This window comes from Hippopotamus amphibius, chromosome 1, assembly GCF_030028045.1.
Source record: "Hippopotamus amphibius kiboko isolate mHipAmp2 chromosome 1, mHipAmp2.hap2, whole genome shotgun sequence".
NCBI classification, from domain to species: domain Eukaryota; kingdom Metazoa; phylum Chordata; class Mammalia; order Artiodactyla; family Hippopotamidae; genus Hippopotamus; species Hippopotamus amphibius.
The window spans coordinates 103,461,395-103,482,614 of record NC_080186.1 but is presented as its reverse complement, the minus strand read 5'-3'; the positions used below and the strand labels follow the sequence as shown (position 1 = coordinate 103,482,614).

At 37.5% G+C, this 21,220-nt stretch overlaps 1 protein-coding gene across 1 annotated transcript in view; it reads left to right on the top strand.

Annotated features, from left to right (window-relative positions):
• SPAG17 (sperm associated antigen 17) overlaps nt 1–21,220 on the top strand; it is a 242,301-nt gene that overhangs the window by 215,281 nt on the left and 5,800 nt on the right. The window contains exons 45-48 of the mRNA XM_057703738.1: nt 5,393–5,577; nt 7,575–7,635; nt 10,304–10,448; nt 13,162–13,308. Coding sequence (XP_057559721.1) covers nt 5,393–5,577; nt 7,575–7,635; nt 10,304–10,448; nt 13,162–13,301 — 531 coding nt within the window. The 3' untranslated portion in view covers nt 13,302–13,308. The remainder of the gene's footprint in view (nt 1–5,392; nt 5,578–7,574; nt 7,636–10,303; nt 10,449–13,161; nt 13,309–21,220) is intronic.

The window sequence follows — 21,220 nt, the reverse complement described above, 5'->3', positions numbered from 1 at the left end:
TTCTGTAATGGCTGCACCAATTTACAATCCCATTAACAGTGCATGAGGGTTCCCTTTTCTCCACATCATCTCCAACACTTGTTATTTGTTGCCTTTTTGATGATAGCCATTCTGACAGGCATGAGACGATATTGTGGTTTTGGTTGGCTTTTACCTGATGATTAGTGATGCTGAGCATTTTTTCATATGTCTGTTGACCATCTGTATGTCTTCTTTGAAAAAAGTCTACTCAGGTCCTCTGTTCATTTTTAATTGGGTTGTTTGGCTTTTTGATGTTGTTTGCTTTTTTTTTTTTTTTTAATTTATTTTGGATATTAACCCCTTATCAGATGTATTGTTTGCAACTATCTTTTCCCACTCAGTAGTCTGCCTTTTCATTTTATTGATAGTTTCCTTCATGGTGCAAAAAGTTTTTTAGTTTGATGTAGTCTCATTTGTTTATTTTTGCTCGTTTCCCTTGTGCAAGGAAACAGATAAAAAAAAAGTTACTGAGATTGATGGCAAAGAGTATACTGCTTATGGTTTCAGGTCTTACACTTAAGTATTTAACACATTTTGATTATTTTTATATATGGTGTGAGAACATAGTGCAGTTTGATTATTTTGCATGGAGCTGTCCCGTTTTCCCAACAGCATTTATTGAAGATGCTATCTTTTCCCCATTGTAATTCTTGCCTCCTTTGTCATAGATTGGCTAACCATAAAAGCATGGGTTTATTTCTGAGCTCTCTATTCTGTTCCATTGATCTATGTGTCTCTTTTTTGTGCCAGTACCATACTGCTTTGATTTACCATAGCTCTGTGGTATAGTTTGAAATCAGAGAGCATGATACCTCCAGCTCTGTTCTTTCTCAGGATTGCTTTTGTGTTTCCATACAAATTTTAGAATTGTCTCATCTAGTTATATTTGATCTGTTCTGTTAAAAATGCCTTTTGTATTTTGATTGGGATTGCATTGAATCTGTAGATTGTCTTGGATACTATGGTCATTTTAACAATATTCTCTCAATCCATGAATGTGGTGTATCTTTCCATTTATTTGTGTCATCTTTCAATTTCTTTCATCAATGTCATAGTTTTCACAGTACAAGTCTTTTACCTCTTTGTTTAGATTTATTCCTGGGTATTTTATTCTTTTTGATACAATTGTAAATGGGATGGTTTTCTTAATTTCTCTTTCTGATAGTTCATTATTAGTGTATAAAAATGCAACATATACAGATATCTGTATGTTTTGTATCTTTCAACTTCACTGAATTAAGTTATCAGTCCTAATAGTATGTGTTTTTTTCTAGATTTTACCAGCAATATTTTATTATAGTTGCTTTATCACATATCTATCCTTATATCTATCCATTAATTTATCTTGTTTTTGGTGCACTTCAAAGTAAATTGCATACATTTCTACACTTATCCCTAAATACTCTAACATGCATATCATTAAGTAGAGTTTAATATTTTTTTATATTTTTCCTTTGATATACTATATATATGCAATAAAATGCACAAATTTTAAGCATGTATTTGCTGAGTTTTGATAAATGCATGCACTCATATAACTCAAAATTTTTTTAAGATATGGATCATTACCAAGTTCTAATAGTTTTTTGGTAACATCTTTAGGATTCTTTTCATATAGTATCATGTCATCTGTAAATAGTGACAGTTTTACTGCTTCTATTCCAATTTGGAGTCCTTTTATTTTGTTTTCTTGTCTGACTGCTGTGGCTAAAACTTCCAATACTATGTTGAATCAAAGTGGCAAGAGTGGGCATCCTTTTCTTGTTCCTGATCTTAGAGGAAATGCTTTCAACTTTTTATCATTAAGTATGATGTTAACTGTGGGCTTGTTATATGTGGCCTTTATTATGTTAAGGCATGTTCCCTCTATACCTACTTTGTTGACAGTTTTTATCAAAAATGTAGATGTTGAATTTTATCAAAAGCGTTTCCTGCAGACTTTTGTCAAAAGTTTTGAGATGTTCATATAATTTGATATACCACTTGATCATGATGTATGAGTGTTTTAATGTACTTTTGAATTTGGTTTTCCAATACTTTGTTGAGGATTTTTGTATCTATATTTATCAGTGATATTGATATGTAATTTTCTTTTTGTGGTATCTTTGTCTGGTTTTGGCATCATATTGATGCCAGACTCATAGAATGATTTCAGAATCATTCCTTCCTCTTCAGTTTTTTGGAATAATTTGAGAATGATAGGTGTTAGCTCTTCTTTAAATGTGTGGTAGAATTCACCTGTGAAGCCATCTGGTCCTGGAGTTTTATGTGTTGGGGTTTTTTAAATTACTGATTAAGTTTCATTACTGGCAATCAATCTGTTCACATTTTTTATTTCTTCTTAATTCAGTCTTGGGAGATTATATATTTCTAGAAATTTATCCATTTCTTCCCTTTCATTGGCATATAATTGTTTGTAGTAATCTCTCATGGCCCTTTTTATTTCTTTGGTGTTGGTTGTAACTTCTCTTTCATTTCTGATTTTATTTGGGCTTTTTTTCTTGATGAGTCTGGCTGAAGGCTTGTTTTGTTTATCTTTTCAAAGAACTCTTAGTTTCATTAGTCTTTGTATTTGGGGGGGGTCTCTATTTCATGTATTTCCATTCTCATCTATATTATTTCTTTCCTTCTCCTAACTTTTTTGTGTTTTGTTTCTTTTTCTAGTTCATTTAGGTGTAAGGTTAGGTTGTTTGAGATTTTTCTTATTTCCTGAGTTAGGCTTGTATAGCTATAAACTTCCCTCTTAGAATGGCTTTTGCTGTATCCCATAAGTTTGGAATCATTGTGTTGTCATTATCTGTCTCTAGGTATTTTTTCCTCTTTGATTTCTGCTGTGATCCATTGGTTGTTTAGTAGCATGTTGTTTAGCTTCTACATATTTGTGGTTTTTTCAGTTTTTTCCCTTGGAGTTCATTTCTAATCTCATAGTGTTGTGGTTGGAAAAGATGTTTGATATGATTTGAGTCTTCTCAATTTTATTGAGACTTGTTTTGTGGCCTATTGTGTGATCTACCCTGGAGAAGGTTCCACATGCACTTGAAAAGAATGTGTATTCTACTGTTCGGGGATGAAATTTCTATATGTGTCTATTAAGTCCATCTGCTATAATGTGTTATCTAGGCCCAGTGCTTCCTTGTTGATTTTCTGTCTGGATGATCTGTTCATTGATGTAAGCGGGGTATTAAAGTTGCCTACTATTATTGTATATTATTATGTTACTGTGAATTTCTCCCTTTATGTCCACTAATATTTGGTTTACGTATATAGGTGCTCCTATATTGTGTTCATACGTATTTACAGTTGTTATATCTTCTTGTTGGATTGATCCCTTCATCATTATATAATGTTCTTCTTTGTCTGTTGTTACAGTCTTTGTTTTAATATCTGTTTTTCTTGATATAAGTATTGCTACCCAGGCTTTTTGTTTTCATTTACATGGAATGCCTTTTTCCATCCCTTCACTTTCAGTTTGTGTGTGTCTTTAGATCTGAAGTGCATCTCTTGTAGGCAGCATATATGTGGGTCTTAATTTTTGATTGGAACATTTAGACCATTTACATTAAAGTAATTATTGATAAGTATGTACTTATAGACCTTTTGTTAATTGTTTTCAGATTGCTTTTGTAGTTCTTTTTTGTTCCTTCTTCTTTTAGATTCTTCCCTTGTAATTTGATTACTATCTTTAGTGTTATGTTTGGATTCCTTTCCCTTTTTTGTTTGCATATCTATTATAGGTTTTTGGTTTGTGGTTATCATAAGGTTCATATATAACAACATATAATCATATACATGATTATTTTAAGTTGATAATCTCCTAGGTTTGAATGTATTCTAACAACTCTTCATCTCTCCCCCCAAACATTTAATGTTTTTGATGTCATATTTTACATCTTTTTGTTTTGAGTATCCCTTAACTACTCATTTTGGATATATGTAATTTTACTGCATTTGTCTTTTAACCTTCTGTCCTGCTGGCTTTATAAGTAGTTGATCTGCTACCTTTACTATATGTTTGTCTTTACCAGTGAAATTTTTCCTTGCATAATTTTTGTATTTCTAGTTGTGGCCTTTTTTTTTCTGCTTAGAAAAGTCCCTTTAGCATTTCTTGTAAAGCCAGTTTAGTGGTGCTGAACTATTTAGGATTTTACTTGTCTGTAAAACTCTTTATCTCTCTTTTAAACCTTAATGGTAGCCTTACCAGGTAGAGTATTCTTGATTATAGATTTTTCCCTTTCATTACTTTGAATATATCATGCCATTCCCTTCTATTCTGCCAAATTACTGCTGAAAAGTCAGCTGATAGTCTTATGGTAATTCCCTTGTATGTAACTTGTTGCTATTCTCTTGCTTCTTTAAGATTCTGCCTTTAATTTTTGCCATTTTAATTGCCATTTAATTTAGTGTGTCATGCTGTGGACCTTTTTGTGTTAATCTTGTGTCAGACTCTATGTGCTTCCTGGACCTGAATGTCTGTTTTCTTTCCCAGTTTAGGGACATTTTTAGCTATTATTTCTTCAAGTAACTTCTCTGCCCCTTTCTCTCTCTCTTCTCCATCTGGGTCCCTGATTTGCAAATGTTAGTATGCTTGATATTGTCCCAGAGGTCTCTTAAACTGTCTTCACTTTTTTAATTGTCTCTTATTTTTTCTGTTCAGCTTAGGTGATTTTTACTATTTTCTGATCCATTCCTCTGTATCATCTAATATACTGTTGATTCCTTCTAGTGCAATTTTTATTTCAGTTATTGCATTCTTCAGCTGTTTTGTTTTTCTTTATTTTTCTAAATCTGTTGAAATTTTCACCATATTCATTCATTCTTCTCCTGAGTTCAGTGAGCATTTTTATGATCATTATCTTGAACACTTTATTGGCTGGATTGCTTACCTCCACTTTGTTCTTTTTCTGAGGTTATGTGTTGTTCCTTTTTTGGAACATAGTCCTTTCTCCCCTCATTTTGCCCAGTTCTCTGTGCTTATTTCTATGTGTTAGGTAGATAGGTTACATTGCCCAATCTTGGAGAAGCAGCCTTATGTAGGAGATGTCCCATGGGCCCAGAGGCATGCTCCCCTCTGGTCACCAGAGCTGTGTAGTCAAGGGGTGCCCTTATGTGGGCAGCATGTGCCTTTCTGTTGTGGTAGGGCCTACTACTGTGGGCACGCTGGGGGCAAAGCTGGCCTTGGCTCAGTTGGCTGCAACGTCATGCCTTGTGCAGTGGCTGTAGGCTGGCTGGAGGGCAGGGTAAGCTTCTTGCATGTTTTGCTGCATGGCCGGGGGGGGGGGGCGGAATGTGTGAGGGCAGAGTCTTTTTATTATCTTGAGAATGTAAAATAGAACCATTTTATTATGTTGTATTGCTTCTTTCTCAATGCAAGGTGCAAGATTCTGTTGGAGGAAGAGTGAGAACGTCCTCTGTTGCATCTGCTGCCATTAATAATGTAAATTCATCCCCCTTTGGATTCCATCTTCTCCCACCCTCAGTGAAGTTTGGAGTGCTCAAAGAAGGACAAACCTATGCAACCACTGTAAAGCTCAAGAATGTTGGAGTGGACTTCTGCAGGTGAGGCCAAGCAAGGCTCCACGTGTATGCTCAGATTACCTTCCCCTACTCTGTGACTTTTCTTTGGCTGCCTACATCAGTAAATGTTTGTTGAACTGAATTGGAATTACACCTGAACTCTTGAATCTTAACATCATTCATTCAATCATTTACTCACTAATTCATCCACTCATTCATTATCCAACAAATCAGTACTTACCAAGCCCCAGCTATATAGTAGGTATTTCTTTGCCTTCCGGTTAATTATTATCAATACTTTGGTAGAAGCACCTCAAGACCTGATCTGTACTAGCAAAAAATGAAAGGGAAGTTGTACAACTGTTACAGTAACTAATACACAAAACAATAACTAATACACCATACTTGAAAGTCTATCTCTTAAATCCACCACCAACTATAATACCAGCTAACATTTGTTGGCACTTTGTGATCTAAACGTGATTTTTATTACATTAATTCTGCATAATTGAGGCAAAAAGGAAAAAAAAAAAAAACAACCCTTAATCATCAGGGTCATTTTGACTCTGATGATGTGACTTGGAATTAATAACAAAGACCTTAACTCACAATCAGTACTCCCAATAGAAAATATATTGTATTTGGCATTAAGTGACAAGAAAGTCACTTTAGTCCTTCATTTTCAGATCAAAACCAACAGAATTTTAGAGTATGTAGAGACCTTAGAGACTATTATAAAAGAACAAACTGAGTCCCTGGTTTTAAGGTCTTGTAGGCTACAGCAAGGGTAGATCTCAGATGTCCTGAGTACCAGTTCATTGGAGCACCTTGCTTTATCTACACAACTGTGGTCACTGCTTCTTGTGAGAGATTGGTCCTTCCCATTGGGTCAATATACCATATATCTATACCAAGACAACTTGCAATTACAAAATCTACTTTATACTATTTTGAATTCAGCTTCAGGGTTATGTGGGTTTTTCCCACCATAAAAATGGGATACATGTTTATTTCAGTTGCAGAGTTATTCTCAATGTCAGTAGCAAGTCCTTCAAGAATGTTTGTGATTCTAGACTCAAGACTGAAAATCAGATGGAGCAAAGCAACAGGAGCATCTGATTGAAAAGATCACCATCCCATTTTAGTTAAGGGAAATTCTCAACTTCAGGAATCACATTCACTTCCTCAGAAACAACCTGATGAGGGACCCAAGCCACCAGATCAGACATTATTGTTTTTTAGGTTGTTGCCACAAAGTGAGTGGGGAGAAAAGGAGAGTCAACCTCAAATGAATTAAACTCACCCATGCAGACCCTGTGTGTCCAGTACAGAATTTCAGCTTTATAGATTTCATTCCTCAGCTTGTTCAGTTCAGCCACTACAGGGCAGATAGCAAAGTGGATGGCAGAGGGAATGGAGTTGGGGGTCTGCGTGGGGGTAGGTTTCCTTTGGCATTTTAATTTACTCCAGGTCTTTAACCTTCAGGCAGAGCCCACAAACCACAGGAAGGGGAAGAGATCAATAGGCACCACGTGTGAGCACAGTGCTTTTCAAGTTCTCCAACATTTTCTGAGCCTTTTCTGTTTCTCTTCTCCCCAAACATGCAAACCCCACACCACGACAGAGCAAGACTGGCTCCCATGCTCTGCTGCTTTCCAAAAGAGCCTTTATTCTTCAGCTTAATGATCTGGTAGTCAGCATTTGTGTGCACACTGGCGGCTACGCTGCAATGCACATGCCAGCCAAACATTTGCAACCTTCTGCCCAAGCCTGAGCTGCTCGTCAGCATCCGATAACAAAGGATTGAAACTCAGGTTGGAGTCAGTTTGACGCCGATGAAAACTGTTTGGAAAGGCAGTTGTGAAACATGCCCAAGATTCTTCTTCCAACTGGATACTGGGTTGTTTTTCTACTAGTCTGGACCCCCTGCTCCTGTGTAGCGAATATTAACACCTTCCTGATTTTATTACTTCCCAGTTCATTCGTGCTCATGTTTTTCATTATGGCATCAATTTATTTCCATCTTTTTTTCCTGGTAGGTTTAGGGTGAAGCAGCCCCCACCCAGCACAGGACTGAAAGTGACTTATAAACCTGGGCCTGTAAGTCCTATGTACTGCGTTATGTGTGTCCTTGTGTGTGCAAACAGATACGTTTCCAGTGAAGCGAGTTTTAAGACGTTCTACCCATTCAGTTTAAACCATGTTTAAGTCTTTTTCTAGTACAAACAAAAGATTCCTGGTTTTGGTACAGTATCTGGCTTGATGTCACTTACTTCATGTAGTAACCATGAGCAGATCCTATAGGTAAATAGAGTTAAACTTCCAGATGTGGAACCATCTCTGAGGTTCACTTCACTTGTCCCAATACTGCAGTTCTATACAGTTGACTCAAAATACCTTTTAGAGAATTAAATATGATTTAACACACACTTGGTAAACTGATTACCTAAAGATAGCCTGTGACAAATCCTTCTGCAAAGTGAAAAATCACTTAAAAAAATATTTCATTCTTTACATTTTATATAAATCTGGTTTGTTCTCTTGGTATTTGTCAGAGAATATTATTTAATGGCATATTAAGAAATAGTAGTATATTTAAATTCACCATCTGTCTCATTTTTCCAAAAATCTCTGAAAATACAAATTTTAAAATGTTAACCTGCTCTGATTTTAGTTGATACATTCCCCCAAATAGGGTGTTTAGTATAAAATATGTATATTGCCACTTACTTCAGATTAGAATTTCGTAAGTGTAGTATGATGTAAACAAAAGTTTTTCTCCAAATGTAATAAAATCACATTTTTCAACCTTAACTTTTATTTCTTGGTCAGTATATCATCTTGCTGCTTTAACACTCCTTTCATTTCACTCAACAAACTTTGAGTTCCTCCCATATGCCAGTGATAGTGCCGGGGTACAGGGGATGTTAAAAATGAGTGAGACACATAAGGAGCTTACAGAACAGGGCACATGGGGGCATTCAAGGGATATGTGATTGACAGATGATGTGAGGAAGTCTGGTGAGTCCATGAACCATTTATCACAGACGCGGACTGCATAGGCTCATGGGAGCTCTGAGCAAGGGCATGCAGTCCCACTGAATCCCAAGATCTTAAAGCAGCCACGCTTGTTACAGGCTGACACAGAAGCACCGGCTGGCTATAGTGCAAAGTCAGTTGGCTTCTTGTCATGACTATGTTACCAAGCAGCTCAGTGACAATTTTGGTTAATTAATCTTCTCCACCTTGCTTTCCTCATCTAGAAAAGAAGGAGTTTAGATTGATTTCTTAGCCCTCTTCCAGCTCCAATATCTTATGACCTATAAAACCGTAGTATGCAGGCTGCAAATTCCAAACAGAAATACATTTTGGGATTAGATCCACTAATTCGTGAGTACCTCTCTGAAACGGTTCATCACTGTAATGTGTCAAAATTTCAAAATCTTCACAACATAAAGCAAAAACACAGTTAAAGCGAGCTTTTCTCCCACTGTTCTGGGAAGTTAGCAAATCTTTTTCATTTAAAGTAGGGATTATGCCGAAAGCCAAAACGACTGCTGGATCAACCTTTATAAATACAAAAAACCCAGCTTGTATTCTTTGAAGCTCACTCTATACTGTTTTTTGTTTTTTTTGTGTTTTTTTTTTTTTCTTCTTCTTTTTTCTTTTGGATGGTAGGTTTTGGCTCTGGCAAAGAAATGTAACCTGTAGACTTCTCCATATCTAAATCTCAGCACTGTTCAGCTTGGTTCACTGCCAGCACTAAATGAATGTACTCCAAGCCTGGGTAGACCTGTGTGATGGCAGCCCTCCAGCTCCCCTCGTGCAGAATGTCGTCATTCCCCAGTCCTGCTCTGGTTGTTGGGCTTGGAGGTCTAAGGGCCTGGGTCTCAGAAACAGAGCTGTTGGATACCCTCCAGTGTGCAGATGCTCACAAGCGCATTGTTGAAAAAAACTGAAACATTTTTCATTTCTATTATTTATAAAACTCTATTGAAGAAAGAAATTCCATTCGTATCTAATTGCTTTCCATGTGGTAGTTTCTTCTATTTTTTCCAGGTAACTGTTCTCAAGTCTGCTTTTTAACCCACCTCCTAGAGAGGCAGCTTAGAAACATAAACAGCTCTTTCTTTCCTGGCTAGTGTTCTTTTCAAGGAACAAGGCAAGAAGCCTATTCCTTGCTGTGTTTCTTCTTCATTATATATCAGGTTTCTTTTCTGTTGGTACAGACCTCTTCCATGTAGCTTTCAGATCTAAGCAGTGTGGCATTTAAACTAATTCTGTCTCCCTCTACTGGCTTTGCCATGTTACAGGTCCTACATTAAGCATACTGTAAACCAAGGGGCAGTGCAGGGAATTGTGGGATTCACTCAGTCTCTTAGATTAAATTTAAGATTAAATTTATCTTTGTCTACAAGGATGACAAGTAGAATTTTGCTACTGATATTCAAGAAATAGCACAGTTACAGACATCATAAAAGTTTGCCCTCCAGCATCCTGGCATTTAGTTTCCTTATACTTTTTCCTAAATAGCACCTGATTTTCTCCTTCAGCAATTTATCCTGGGTCCCACTTACTCAATAGACTTCTAGCTAACTAATCCATGAAGTAATTCTTTTAAATGCCAGAACAGCAATCATTCATTTGTGCCAAATTTATAGATGAGGAAACAAGATTAGAGAGTTTGAGTAACTTGCCCAATGTCATGTTAAAAATCAAGATTTGAACTCATGTATGTCTGATTCTAAAGCTACATTGTGTCTCACAGGTGGCGGCTGGTTTGCAGGCAGAGCTGCAAGTGGAGTTATTTGCCATGGCTGTTGGAGAAGATGGTGCCAAGGGATCGGCACACATCTCTCACAATATAGAGATTATGACTGAGCATGACGTCCTGTTCTTACCTGTGGAAGCAAATATCCTTTAAAGTTCAATTTGAATAGTCACATACAGTGCAAAAATTACATTTGAGCAAGGAGAACACAAAAGTCAAAATGCTATTTTCTAATCCCCTCACATCTGCACTCTAACTTCATTTATTCTATTTATAAAGCCATACAGTTAAATTTCTTAGGACAAAGACTTGTGTCTTCATTCATCTTTGAAAGCATCTAGCAAAGTGCCTGACACATAGTACATATAACTGTAAGTTGGATAAATCTCAATATTACTGGCTGTCTATAGGGAATTAGACAATCAGAACTTTTTAAAAAGCAGGTCCTTGTCATTAACAACAACAACAAAAAAAACTTGTAAAGTTGTCGGGGAATAGGAGATACCTTATTATAGAAGTTCAATGGATATACACTGAATTACAATTCATTCCTTCATATTGGTGTCTCATATATAGAATATACAGATATCGAGAACCTGCTATATGCAAGGTACTGTATGAAATATTTTATCAAATATAAAAATGAAAATTGAACTCTATCTTAAAAGACTTACATAATCTGGTAGGAGAAATAAAGTTTTCACACTTGATTCCTATTTTGTGGTCCAGTGACATGAATCATATGCTACTTTGTGTTATATCTATTTGATATTTGAGCTGGGCCTTATAGAATGTGAAAACTTTTGATGAAATCAGACAAAATAGGAAGAATGAGCAAAACTGTAGCAATAGGAAAGCTCCAGGTGTCAGGATGGGAAGCAGGGAGTTCATTTTGTTGAGAACTTAGAGCATTAGTAATATAGTGGGAAAGTTGGTTGGAATCAAGTTATGGGAGATTTTGAATCCTTGGCTTGACTTTACTATATAAGCAACAGTGAAACACTGAAATTCTGATCCAGTGGGTGATATAATCAGCATATCTTTATCCAAATGAATCTAGCGTTATTGTGCAGGATATGTTGAAAGAGAAGAACTACTGGATATGCAAAGTACCACTGGAAGGCTACCTCAACAGGCCAAGTGTAAGGACAAGAAGTATAGTGTGGCAACTACAGTTGGGAAAAAGGGAGGTGGATGAAAGACATTTGGCAGGGGGCACTGTAAAATCCAAGGTGGAACCCATTGAGAAAAGGAAGTAAGAAGACATGAGTTCACCTGCAAGGTTTGGGGCTCAGGTAATGAAACATGGAGATTCAGGACTGGATCTCAGTTGAGGAGTCAGAGCTGCAGATATAATAATTTTCAGTGTCAGCTACAGAGGTGATGATCGAAGGTATGGGAAAGGAGCAGAAATTTGGGGTTTAGGGAGCAGGAGAAAAAAAGAGGAGCCAGTGGAGACAGAACAAGCAGTTAGCAAAACGTGAAATATCTCAAAGAATTTCAAGGAAAATGTGGACATAGTTGACAGATGCTATACAGATGTCAAGGAGAATCTGGATTTAAACAGGACCACTAGATTTGGTTGGGACAAAAACTAAACCGCAAAACATAAAGAATGGCTGGATGTTAAGAAAGCAGAAATATCGAGTATGGATACATTTTCAAGAAAATTTATTATTGAAGAAAAGAGCAAGAGTATATGGTATCTCAGGTTCAGGGAGGCAACAGAGAGAGATTTTCAGTTTAGTGTAGTATGTTTAGTATGTTTTTGGCTGAAAAGAATGGATCAGTAGAGAAACATTAAAAATATGAATGAGAGAACTGAACCAGCAGTATCCGAAAGAGGGCAAGAGAATAATTAAGAACAGAGCTGAAGGGTTAGTCTTGGCATGGGAGAGGGCGAAGATAGCTAAGGACCCAAACTTTCTGAGGTGAGAGAGAAATTTAGGGGAACTTGTGTCAGAGGACCTTGATTTCAGTAGAAATGGAGTTGGATTCATTTGTTCATTCTTTCAAAGATCATGTTTCTCTAATGTGCTAGGCATTGGGGATACAGCAATGAACGAGACAAAATCTCTGCCTTTACGTAGCTCACATTCCAGTGGGAGGACAGACAATAGACAAGATAAGTGACATATAGACTGTAATGGCAATAAGTACAATGGCGAAAATGCAAGGAAAGGAAGTGTAGGGAGGGTTAAGGACTGCAGTTGAAAACAGGGTGGTCAGCAAAGCCCTCACTGGGAACAATTTTCCCCACTCTGGGAATTAAATCAAGTCCTCTTACATCCTCTTCACACAAGCTGTTAGATGCTGATTCAGACTGACTGAATCCCTGTTGCTGATCACAGCAATTAAATAATTTTGCACTTATGTTAATAACATTTCTATTTCCTTGCTTCTAGATTAGAGACCACCTGTCAGACACAAAGAGATGGGGAAAAGAGTTTTATTAAATCTTTAATTTACTTCCAATGTCAGCAATGATAGTTCATAGCCCATTTCCCAAGACCTATTCCCCTCCCTTCCCCTTCCCTTCCCCACTAAAAAACACGAAATCTGGAGTTGATGTGGTCTGCAATCTGGTTATGGTTACTGATGGCGCCCATAGAAAGGCTAGTTACATGTAGCAGAGAAACACACACTAGGGAGAACAGAGGACGCCCAGAACAGAGGAAATTCGAGATCAATATCCATCCTTCATCTCCTATGCCTGGGGTGTAGAATTTGCATTAGACAGAAAATACCTAAAATTGAGCTAATGATGCTAGAGATTCTAATTCTAAAATGTTATCTGTGTTTGTGTACACAAATCACTTGGTCATGCAAATAATAGTCCTTAATGGTTATTTTACCAGTTTTAACAAGCAGTATTTATGATAAGAGACCGAAAGACTTTCCCCAGGGAAAAGAAAATCCCATGGTCCAGCAGATTTCTACAATTTCTTCCTCTGCACTTGGAGTCTTCATGTCCCGTAAAGCTTCTCCACATTAGGTGTCAGGTAAAGTAATAAATTTGTAATTTCATTGTCATCAATTCAAACTGGAGGCTTTAGACCTCGCATTTGTTCCCCTCTTCATACAGCCAGCAACCAATGAGCCACTTAGACTGGTGAAATGAAAATATTTGTTTTTAATAATTATAATAGCTACCCCTTTATAATCATGATCTATCTACTCCTCATACTATCTATAAGACAGATAATTCTTCCACTTTATAACTAGGAAACTGAGGTTCAGAGAATCTTAAAGTAAAAATAAAAACCAAACCTATTTCAAAGTGATTCTAAAGTTCCTTCTCTCAAATGCTATTTTTGATGTTGATCTGACTCCCCAAAATTTACATTTAGGCCAATGGTTCTTAAATTTTTTGGACTCAAGTCTCCTTATATATTCTTAGAAATGATTGAGGAGCCCAAAAAGCTTTTGTTTATGTGGGTCACATTTATCAATATTTACCAAATTAGAATTAAAACTGGGAAAAACTTAAAATTTATTAAAAAAATAATAAACCCAGTACATTATCATAAATACTTCATGAAAAATAACTTTTCCAAACAAACATTAATAAGGGGAGTATTACATTTTTGCAAATCTTTTTTTTTTAAGCTCTTTATTGGAATATAATTGCTTTACACTTTTTAACCAGCTTTTGCTGTACACCAAAGTGAATCAGCTGTATTTATACATATATCCTCATATCCCCTCCCTCCCACGACTACCTCTCTGTCCTGGCCCTCTAAGGCATCACCCATCATCGAGTTGATCTCCCTTTGTTATACAGCAACTTCCCACTAGCTATCTATTTTACAGTTGGTAGTGTATATGTCTATGCTACTCTATCACTTCGTCCCAGCTTCCCCTTCACGCCCCCACCCCAAATCCTGTGTCCTACAGTCCATTCTTTGCATCTGCATCCTTATTCTTGCCCTGTCACTGGGTTGCTCAGTACCATTTTTTTTTTTAGTATTCCATATATATGAGTTAGCATACAGTATTTGTTTTTCTCTTTCTGGCTTACTTCACTCTGTATGACAGACTCTGGGTCTGTCCACCTCATTACATATAGTTCCATTTCATTCCTTTTTATGGCTGAGTAATATTCCATTGTATATATGTGCCCCATCTTCTTTATCCATTCATCTGTTGATGGGCATTTAGGTTGCTTCCGTGGCCTGGCTATTGTAAATAATGCTGCAGTGAACATTATGGTACGTTTCTTTTTGGATTATGGTTTTCTCTGGGCATATGCCCAGTAGTGGGATTACTGGATCATATAGTAGTTCTATTTTTAGTTTTTTAAGGAACCTCCAAACTTTTCCATAGTGGCTGTACCAACTTACATTCCCACCAACAGTGCAGGAGAGTTTCCTTTTCTCCACACCCTCTCCAACATTTGTTGTTTCTAGATGTTTTCATGATGGCCATTCAAACCAGTGTGAGATGATACCTCATTGTGGCTTTGATTTGCATTTCTCTAATGATTAGTCATGTTGAGCATCTTTTCATGTGTTTGTTGGCCACCTGCATGTCTTCTTTGGAGGAATCTCTATTAAGGACTTGCGTCCATTTGTGGATTGGGTTATTTGCTTTTCTGGTATTAAGCTGCATGAGCTGCTTGTATATTTTGGAGCTTAATACTTTGTCCATTGCTTCACTGGCAAGTATTTTCTCCCATTCTGAGGGTTGTCTTCTTGTCTTGTTTATGGTTTCTTTGGCTGGCAAAAGTTTTTAAGTTTCATTAGGACCCATTTGTTTATTCCTGATTTTATGTCCATTATTCTAGGAGGTGGGTCCAAAAGGATCTTGCTCTGATTTATATCATAGTGTTCTGCCTGTTTCCCTCTAGGAGTTTTATAGTGTCTGGCCTTACATTTAGGTCTTTAATCTATTTTGAGTTCATTTTTGTATATGGTGTTAGGGAATGTTCTAATTTCATTCTTTTACGTGTTGCTGTCCAATTTTCCCAGCACCACTTATTGAAGAGTCTGTCTTTTTTCCATTGTATATTCTTGCCTCCTTTGTCAAAGATAAACTGCCCATATGTGCTTGGGTTTACTTCTGGGTTCTCTATTCTGTTCCATTGATCTTCCTTTCTGTTTTTGTGACACTACCATACCGTCTTGATCACTGTGGCCTTGTAGTATAGTTTGAAGTCAGGAAGCCTGATTCCACCAACTCCATTTTTCCTTCTCAAGATTGCTTTGGCTATTCGGAGTCTTTTGCATTTCTATACAAATCGTAAGATTTCTTGTTCTAGTTCTGTGAAAAATGCCATTGTTAATTTGATAGGGATTGCGTTGAATCTGTAAATTGTTTTGGGTAGTATAGTCATTTTCACGATGTTGATTCTTCCAATCCAAGAACATGGTATGTCTCTCCATCTGTTTGTATCATCTTTGATTTCTTTCATCAGTGTCTTATACTTTTCTGCATACATATCTTTTGCCTCCTTAGGCAGGTTTATTCCTAGGTATTTTATTCTTTTCGTTGCAGTGGTAAATGGGAGACTTTCCTTAATTTCCCTTTCTGCTTTTCCATTGTTAGTGTATAGGAATGCAAGCGATTTCTGCGCATTAGTTTTGTATCCTGCTACTTTACTAAATTCATCAATTAGTGCTAGCAGTTTCCTGGTAGCATCTTTAGGGTTTTCTATGTATAATATCATGTCATCTGCAAACAGTAACAATTTTACTTCTTTTCCAATTTGGACTCCTTTTATTTCATTTTCTTCTCTGATTGCTGTGGCTAAAACTTCCAAAACTATCTTGAATAATAATGGTGAGAGTGGGCACCCTTGTCTTGTTCCTGTCCTTAGAGGGAATGCTTTCAGTTTTTCACCATTTAGAATGATGTTGGGTTTCGGTTTCTCATATATGGCTTTTATTATATTGAGGTAATTTCCTTCTATTCCCATTATCTGGAGAGTTTTTATCATAAATGGATGTTGAATTTTGTCAAAAGCTTTTTCTGCATCTATTGAGATTATCATATAGTTTTTATCCTTCAATTTGTATCACATTGATTGATTTGTGTATATTGAAGAATCCTTGCATTCCAGGGATAAATCCCACTTGATCATGGTGTATGATCTTTTTAATGTGCTGTTGGATTCTGTTAGCTAGTATTTTGTTGAGGATTTTTGCATCTATATTCATCAGTGATATTGGTCTGTAATTTTCTTTTTTTGTGACATCTTTGCCTGGTTTAGGTATCAGGTTGATAGTGGCCTCATAGAATGAATTTGGGAGTGTTCCTCCTTCTGCTATATTTTGGAAGAGTTTGAGAAGGATAGTGTTAGCTCTTCTCTAAATGTTTGATAGAATTTGCCTGTGAAGCCATCTGGCCCTGGGCTTTTGTTTGTTGGGAGATTTTTAATCACAATCTCAATTTCCATACTTGTGATTGGTCTGTTCATATGTTCTATTTCTTCCTGGTTCAGTCTTGGAAGATTGTACTTTTGTAAGAATGTATCCATTTCTTCCAGGTTATCCAATTGATTGGCATATAGTTGCTTGTAGTAGTCTCTCATGATCTTTTGTATTTCTGAGGTGTCCATTGTTACTTCTTTTTCATTTCTAATTCTGTTGATTTGCATCTTCTCCCTTTTTTTCCTGATGAGTCTGGCTAATGGTTTATCAATTTTGTTAATCTCAAAGAACCAACTTTAAGTTTCATTGATCTTTGCTACCTTCATTTCTTTTTCATTTATTTCTGCTCTGATCTTTATGATTTCTTTCCTTCTGCTTACTTGGGGATTTTTGTTCTTCTTCTCTAATTGTTTTAAGTGTAAGGTTAGGTTGTTTGATATTTTTCTTGTTTCTTAAGGTAGGACTGTATTGCTATAAACTTCCCTCTTTTGCTGCGTCCCATAGGTTTTAGGTTGTTATGTTTTCACTGTCATTTGTTTTCCGATATTTTTAGATTTCCTCTTTGATTTATTTAGTGCTTTCTTGGTTGTTTAATAGAGTATTGTTTAGCTTCCATGTGTTTGTATTGTTTGCAGTTTTTTTCCTGTAATTGATATCTCGTCTCTTGGCATTGTGGTCAGAGAAGATGCTTGATATGATTTCAATTTTCTTGAATTTTCCGAGGCTTGATTTGTGACCCAAGATGTGATCTATCCTGGAGAATGTTCCGTGTGCACTTGAGAAGAAAGTGTAGTCTGTCGTTTTTGGATGCAATGTCCTATAAGTATCAATTAAGTCGAGATGGTCTAATGTGTCATTTAAAGCTTGTGTGTCTTTATTTTCCATTTGGATGATCTGTCCATTGATGTAAGTGGGGTGTTCAAGTCTCCTACTATTATTGTGTTACTGTTGATTTCCCTTTTTCTGGCCGTTAGCATTTGCCTTATGTATTGAGGTGCTCCTATATTGGGGGCATAGATATTTACCATTGTGATATGTTCTTCTTGGATGGATCCCTTGATCATTATGTAGTGTCCTTCCTTGTCTCTTTTAATAGTCTTTACTTTCAAGTCTAATTTGTCTGATATGAGTATTGCTACTCCAGCTTTCTTTTGACTTCCATTTGCATGGAATATCTTTTTCCATCCCTTTACTTTCAGTCTGTGTGTGTCCCTTGGTCTGAAGTGGGTTTCTTATAGGCAGCATATAGAAGGGTCTTGTTTTTGTATCCATTCAGCCAGTCTGTCTTTTGGTTGGAGAATTTAATCCATTTACATTTAAGGTGATTCCTGACATGCGTGTTCCTATTACCATTTTCTTAATTGTTTTGCATTTGTTTTTGTAGGTCTTTTCCTTCTCTTGTGTTTCCTACTTAGAAAAGTTCCTTTAGCACTTGTTGTAAGGCTGGTTTGGTGGTGCTGAATTCTCTTAACTTTTGCTTGTCTGGAAAGCTTTTGATTTCTCTATCAAATCTGAATGAGATTCTTGCTGGGTAGAGTATTCTTGGCTGTAGGTTTCTCTCTTTCAGGACTTTCAGTATATCCTGCCATTCCCTTCTGGCCTGCAGAGTTTCTGCAGAAAGATCAGTTGTTATCCTTATGGGTTTTCCCTTATATGTTATTTGTTGCTTTTCTCTTGCTGCTTTTAATATTTTTTCTTTAATTTTTGTTAGCTTGATTAATATGTGCCTCGGTGTATTTCTCCTTGGGTTTATTCTGTATGGGACTCTCTGTGCTTCTTGGGCTTGATTATTTCCTTTCCCATGTTGGGGAAGTTTTCCACTATAACCTCTTCAAATATTTTCTCAGACCCTTTCTTGTTTTCTCCTTCTTCTGGGATGCTCATGATTCAAATGTTGGTGTGCTTAATGTTGTCACCAAGGTCTCTGAGACTCTTCCATTCTTTTATTCTCTTTTCTCTTTCCTGCTCTGTGGCAGTCATTTTCCCCATTCTGTCTTCCAACTTGCTTATTCGTACTTCTGCCTCAGTTATTCTGCTGTTTATACCATCTAGAGTGCTTTTAATTTCAGTTATTTTGTTGTCCATTACTGTTTATTTGCTCTTTAGTTCTTCTGAGTCTTTATTAACTGTTTCTTGTATTTTCTCTATTTTGCTGTCAAGATTTTGGATCATCTTTACTATCATTACTCTGAATTCTTTTGCAGGCAATTTTCCTATTTCCTCTTCATTTACTTGGTCTTCTGGGTTTTCTTCCTTCTCCTTTGCCTGCATGGTGTTTCTTTGTTTTCTCATTTTGTCTAATTCATAGGATTTGCTGTCTCCTTTCCCTATGCTGCCTAGTAGTAATTCCTCTTGTTTCTGCCCTCTGCTCCCTGTGGTGGGGTTTGTCCAGTGTCTTGAGCAGGCTTCCTGCTGGGGGGGTCTGGTGTCTGCTTTCTGGTGTATGACTCTGTCTTTCCTTTCTGATGAGCAGGGCCATGTCAGGTGGTGTGTTTTAGGGTATCTGTGAGGTTAAAATGGCTTTAGGTAGTCTGTGTGCTGATGGGTGGATTTGTGTTCCTGTCTTGTTTGCAGTTTGGTGTGAGGTGTCAAGCACTGGCAGTTGCAGACAGTCAGACGAAGCCGGGTCTTAGACTCTGATACAGGGTTCTGTGAGAGTTCTCTGCAGTTAATCTTCCCTGTGTGTGAGGACTCCCTAGTAGTCTAGCATCCTGGATTCAGTGCTCCCTCCCCAGAGCCTCCTACTTGACTTCTGATGGAGTAGGCCAGACCTCAGAGGTTGCTTGTCCTGGCAATAAAGGGGTTTAAAGAAGACTGTCCAAGCCCCAGACTAATGGCAGAGTGTTGAGTCAAACAAATAACAGCAGTAATTTGAAGATAGCCGTAGCTTAGTTTCTGATGATGTAAATGCCAGTGATGATGACAAAAAAATGCCAGGTAATTCTCAAGATCACATAGCCATTGGGTGGAGGGACTGACATTAGAACTTCAGTGTTCTGCCTCTTAGTCCAGGGCTCTTTCTTTTATCATATGTCCTTGCCTTTGGGAGGAAATTCTGCCACTGTGGGTGTTTCCAAGACAAATACCATATGATGGAATAGCTCCTCCAGAGGGTTGGTTCCAGGCCATGCAATTTACATTTTTATTTTAAGGATGATAGATTCTTCTGCAAATCTTTTTAATGTCTGGCTTCATAGAGCATAGCTGGATTCTCACAGCTGCTCTGTATTCAATCAGTCACCATATCACACATCACATAGTCTCTGGAAAACTCCACTGTATGCTCATGAGAGAAAAAGACAAACATCTTGCATTAGTTTCCTAGGGCTGCTGTAACAAATCTGTATTTGTTTCCTAAGGTTGCCATAACAAAGTACCACAGACCAAGTGGCTTAAAGCAATAGATATTTATTCTCTTGCAGTTTGGGAGGCCAGATGTTTGGAATCAAGGTGTCAGCAGGGTTTGTTCCTTCAGGAGGCTGAGGGAGAATCTGTTCTATGCTTCTTTCCTAACTTATGATGGTTGCCAGCAGTCCTTGGTGTTCCTTAACTTATAACTCACCACTCTGATCTCTGCCTCTGTCTCCAATGGCATTCTTCCCTGTGTAGTTCTACATGTCTCTCCTTATAAGAGTAACAGGCCTTGGATTTAGGGGCTACCCTAATTTTGAATGACCTCATCTTAACTTGACTGCATTTGTCAAGACCCTATTTACAAATAGGTCACATTCATAGGTCCTGGTATACATGAGTTTTCTGGGGACAAATTCAGTACAGTCTACCCTCTGGTTCCCCAAATTCACATCCATCTCACATGCAAACTACCCTCACTCCATCCCAATATTCCCCGAAGTCTTCACCTATCCTGGTGTCCGCTCCATCTGTGAAACTAGAAAACAAGTTGTCAGCTTGCAAATTGCAATGGTGAGATAAGAAGACATTGCCATTCTAAAAGGAGAAAATGGAAAGAATAAAGGTGTCTGTTTGCATGCAGCAGGGCAGATTTCCAAAGGTTTCAAAGCCCGAGCATAATCATCTGTGTCCTGATCTGCCCTCTGGCCCAGAGGCTTCACCAGCCTCACCCTCTAGACCCTCAGACGGCTTGTGAGCCCCACTCTCTGTCCTTAGCCTGGGACACAGTCTTACCCTTTGGGCAGCCCATTTCCTGCTTATAGAACCCCAGAAGTCTGGCACCTTCCTTCATTTCCTCTTTCCCCCAGGCCAAGCAGGCAGTGTTTCTGCTGCTAGAATATTCTCAAAAGCTGTCAGTCTTCATGGATGTCAAGGGGATCCATGCCATTAGACATTAGGGTTCTCCACTGGTCCTTCCTGGATAGTCTCACCCCTGTTTCTGGCTTCTGCCAAGATGGTTGATTGTATTCATGGTCACAAACCTAATTTCTCCACTAGGTGTTCTAGCTGCACCCTTGATGAACTCTTCAGAGCATGCCTTATCATATCTTGCAGTAGTGACAGGCTGTGAATTTTCCAAATCATCATGTTTGAGTTTCTTTTGCTGACCATTTCCTTCCTCAATTTATCT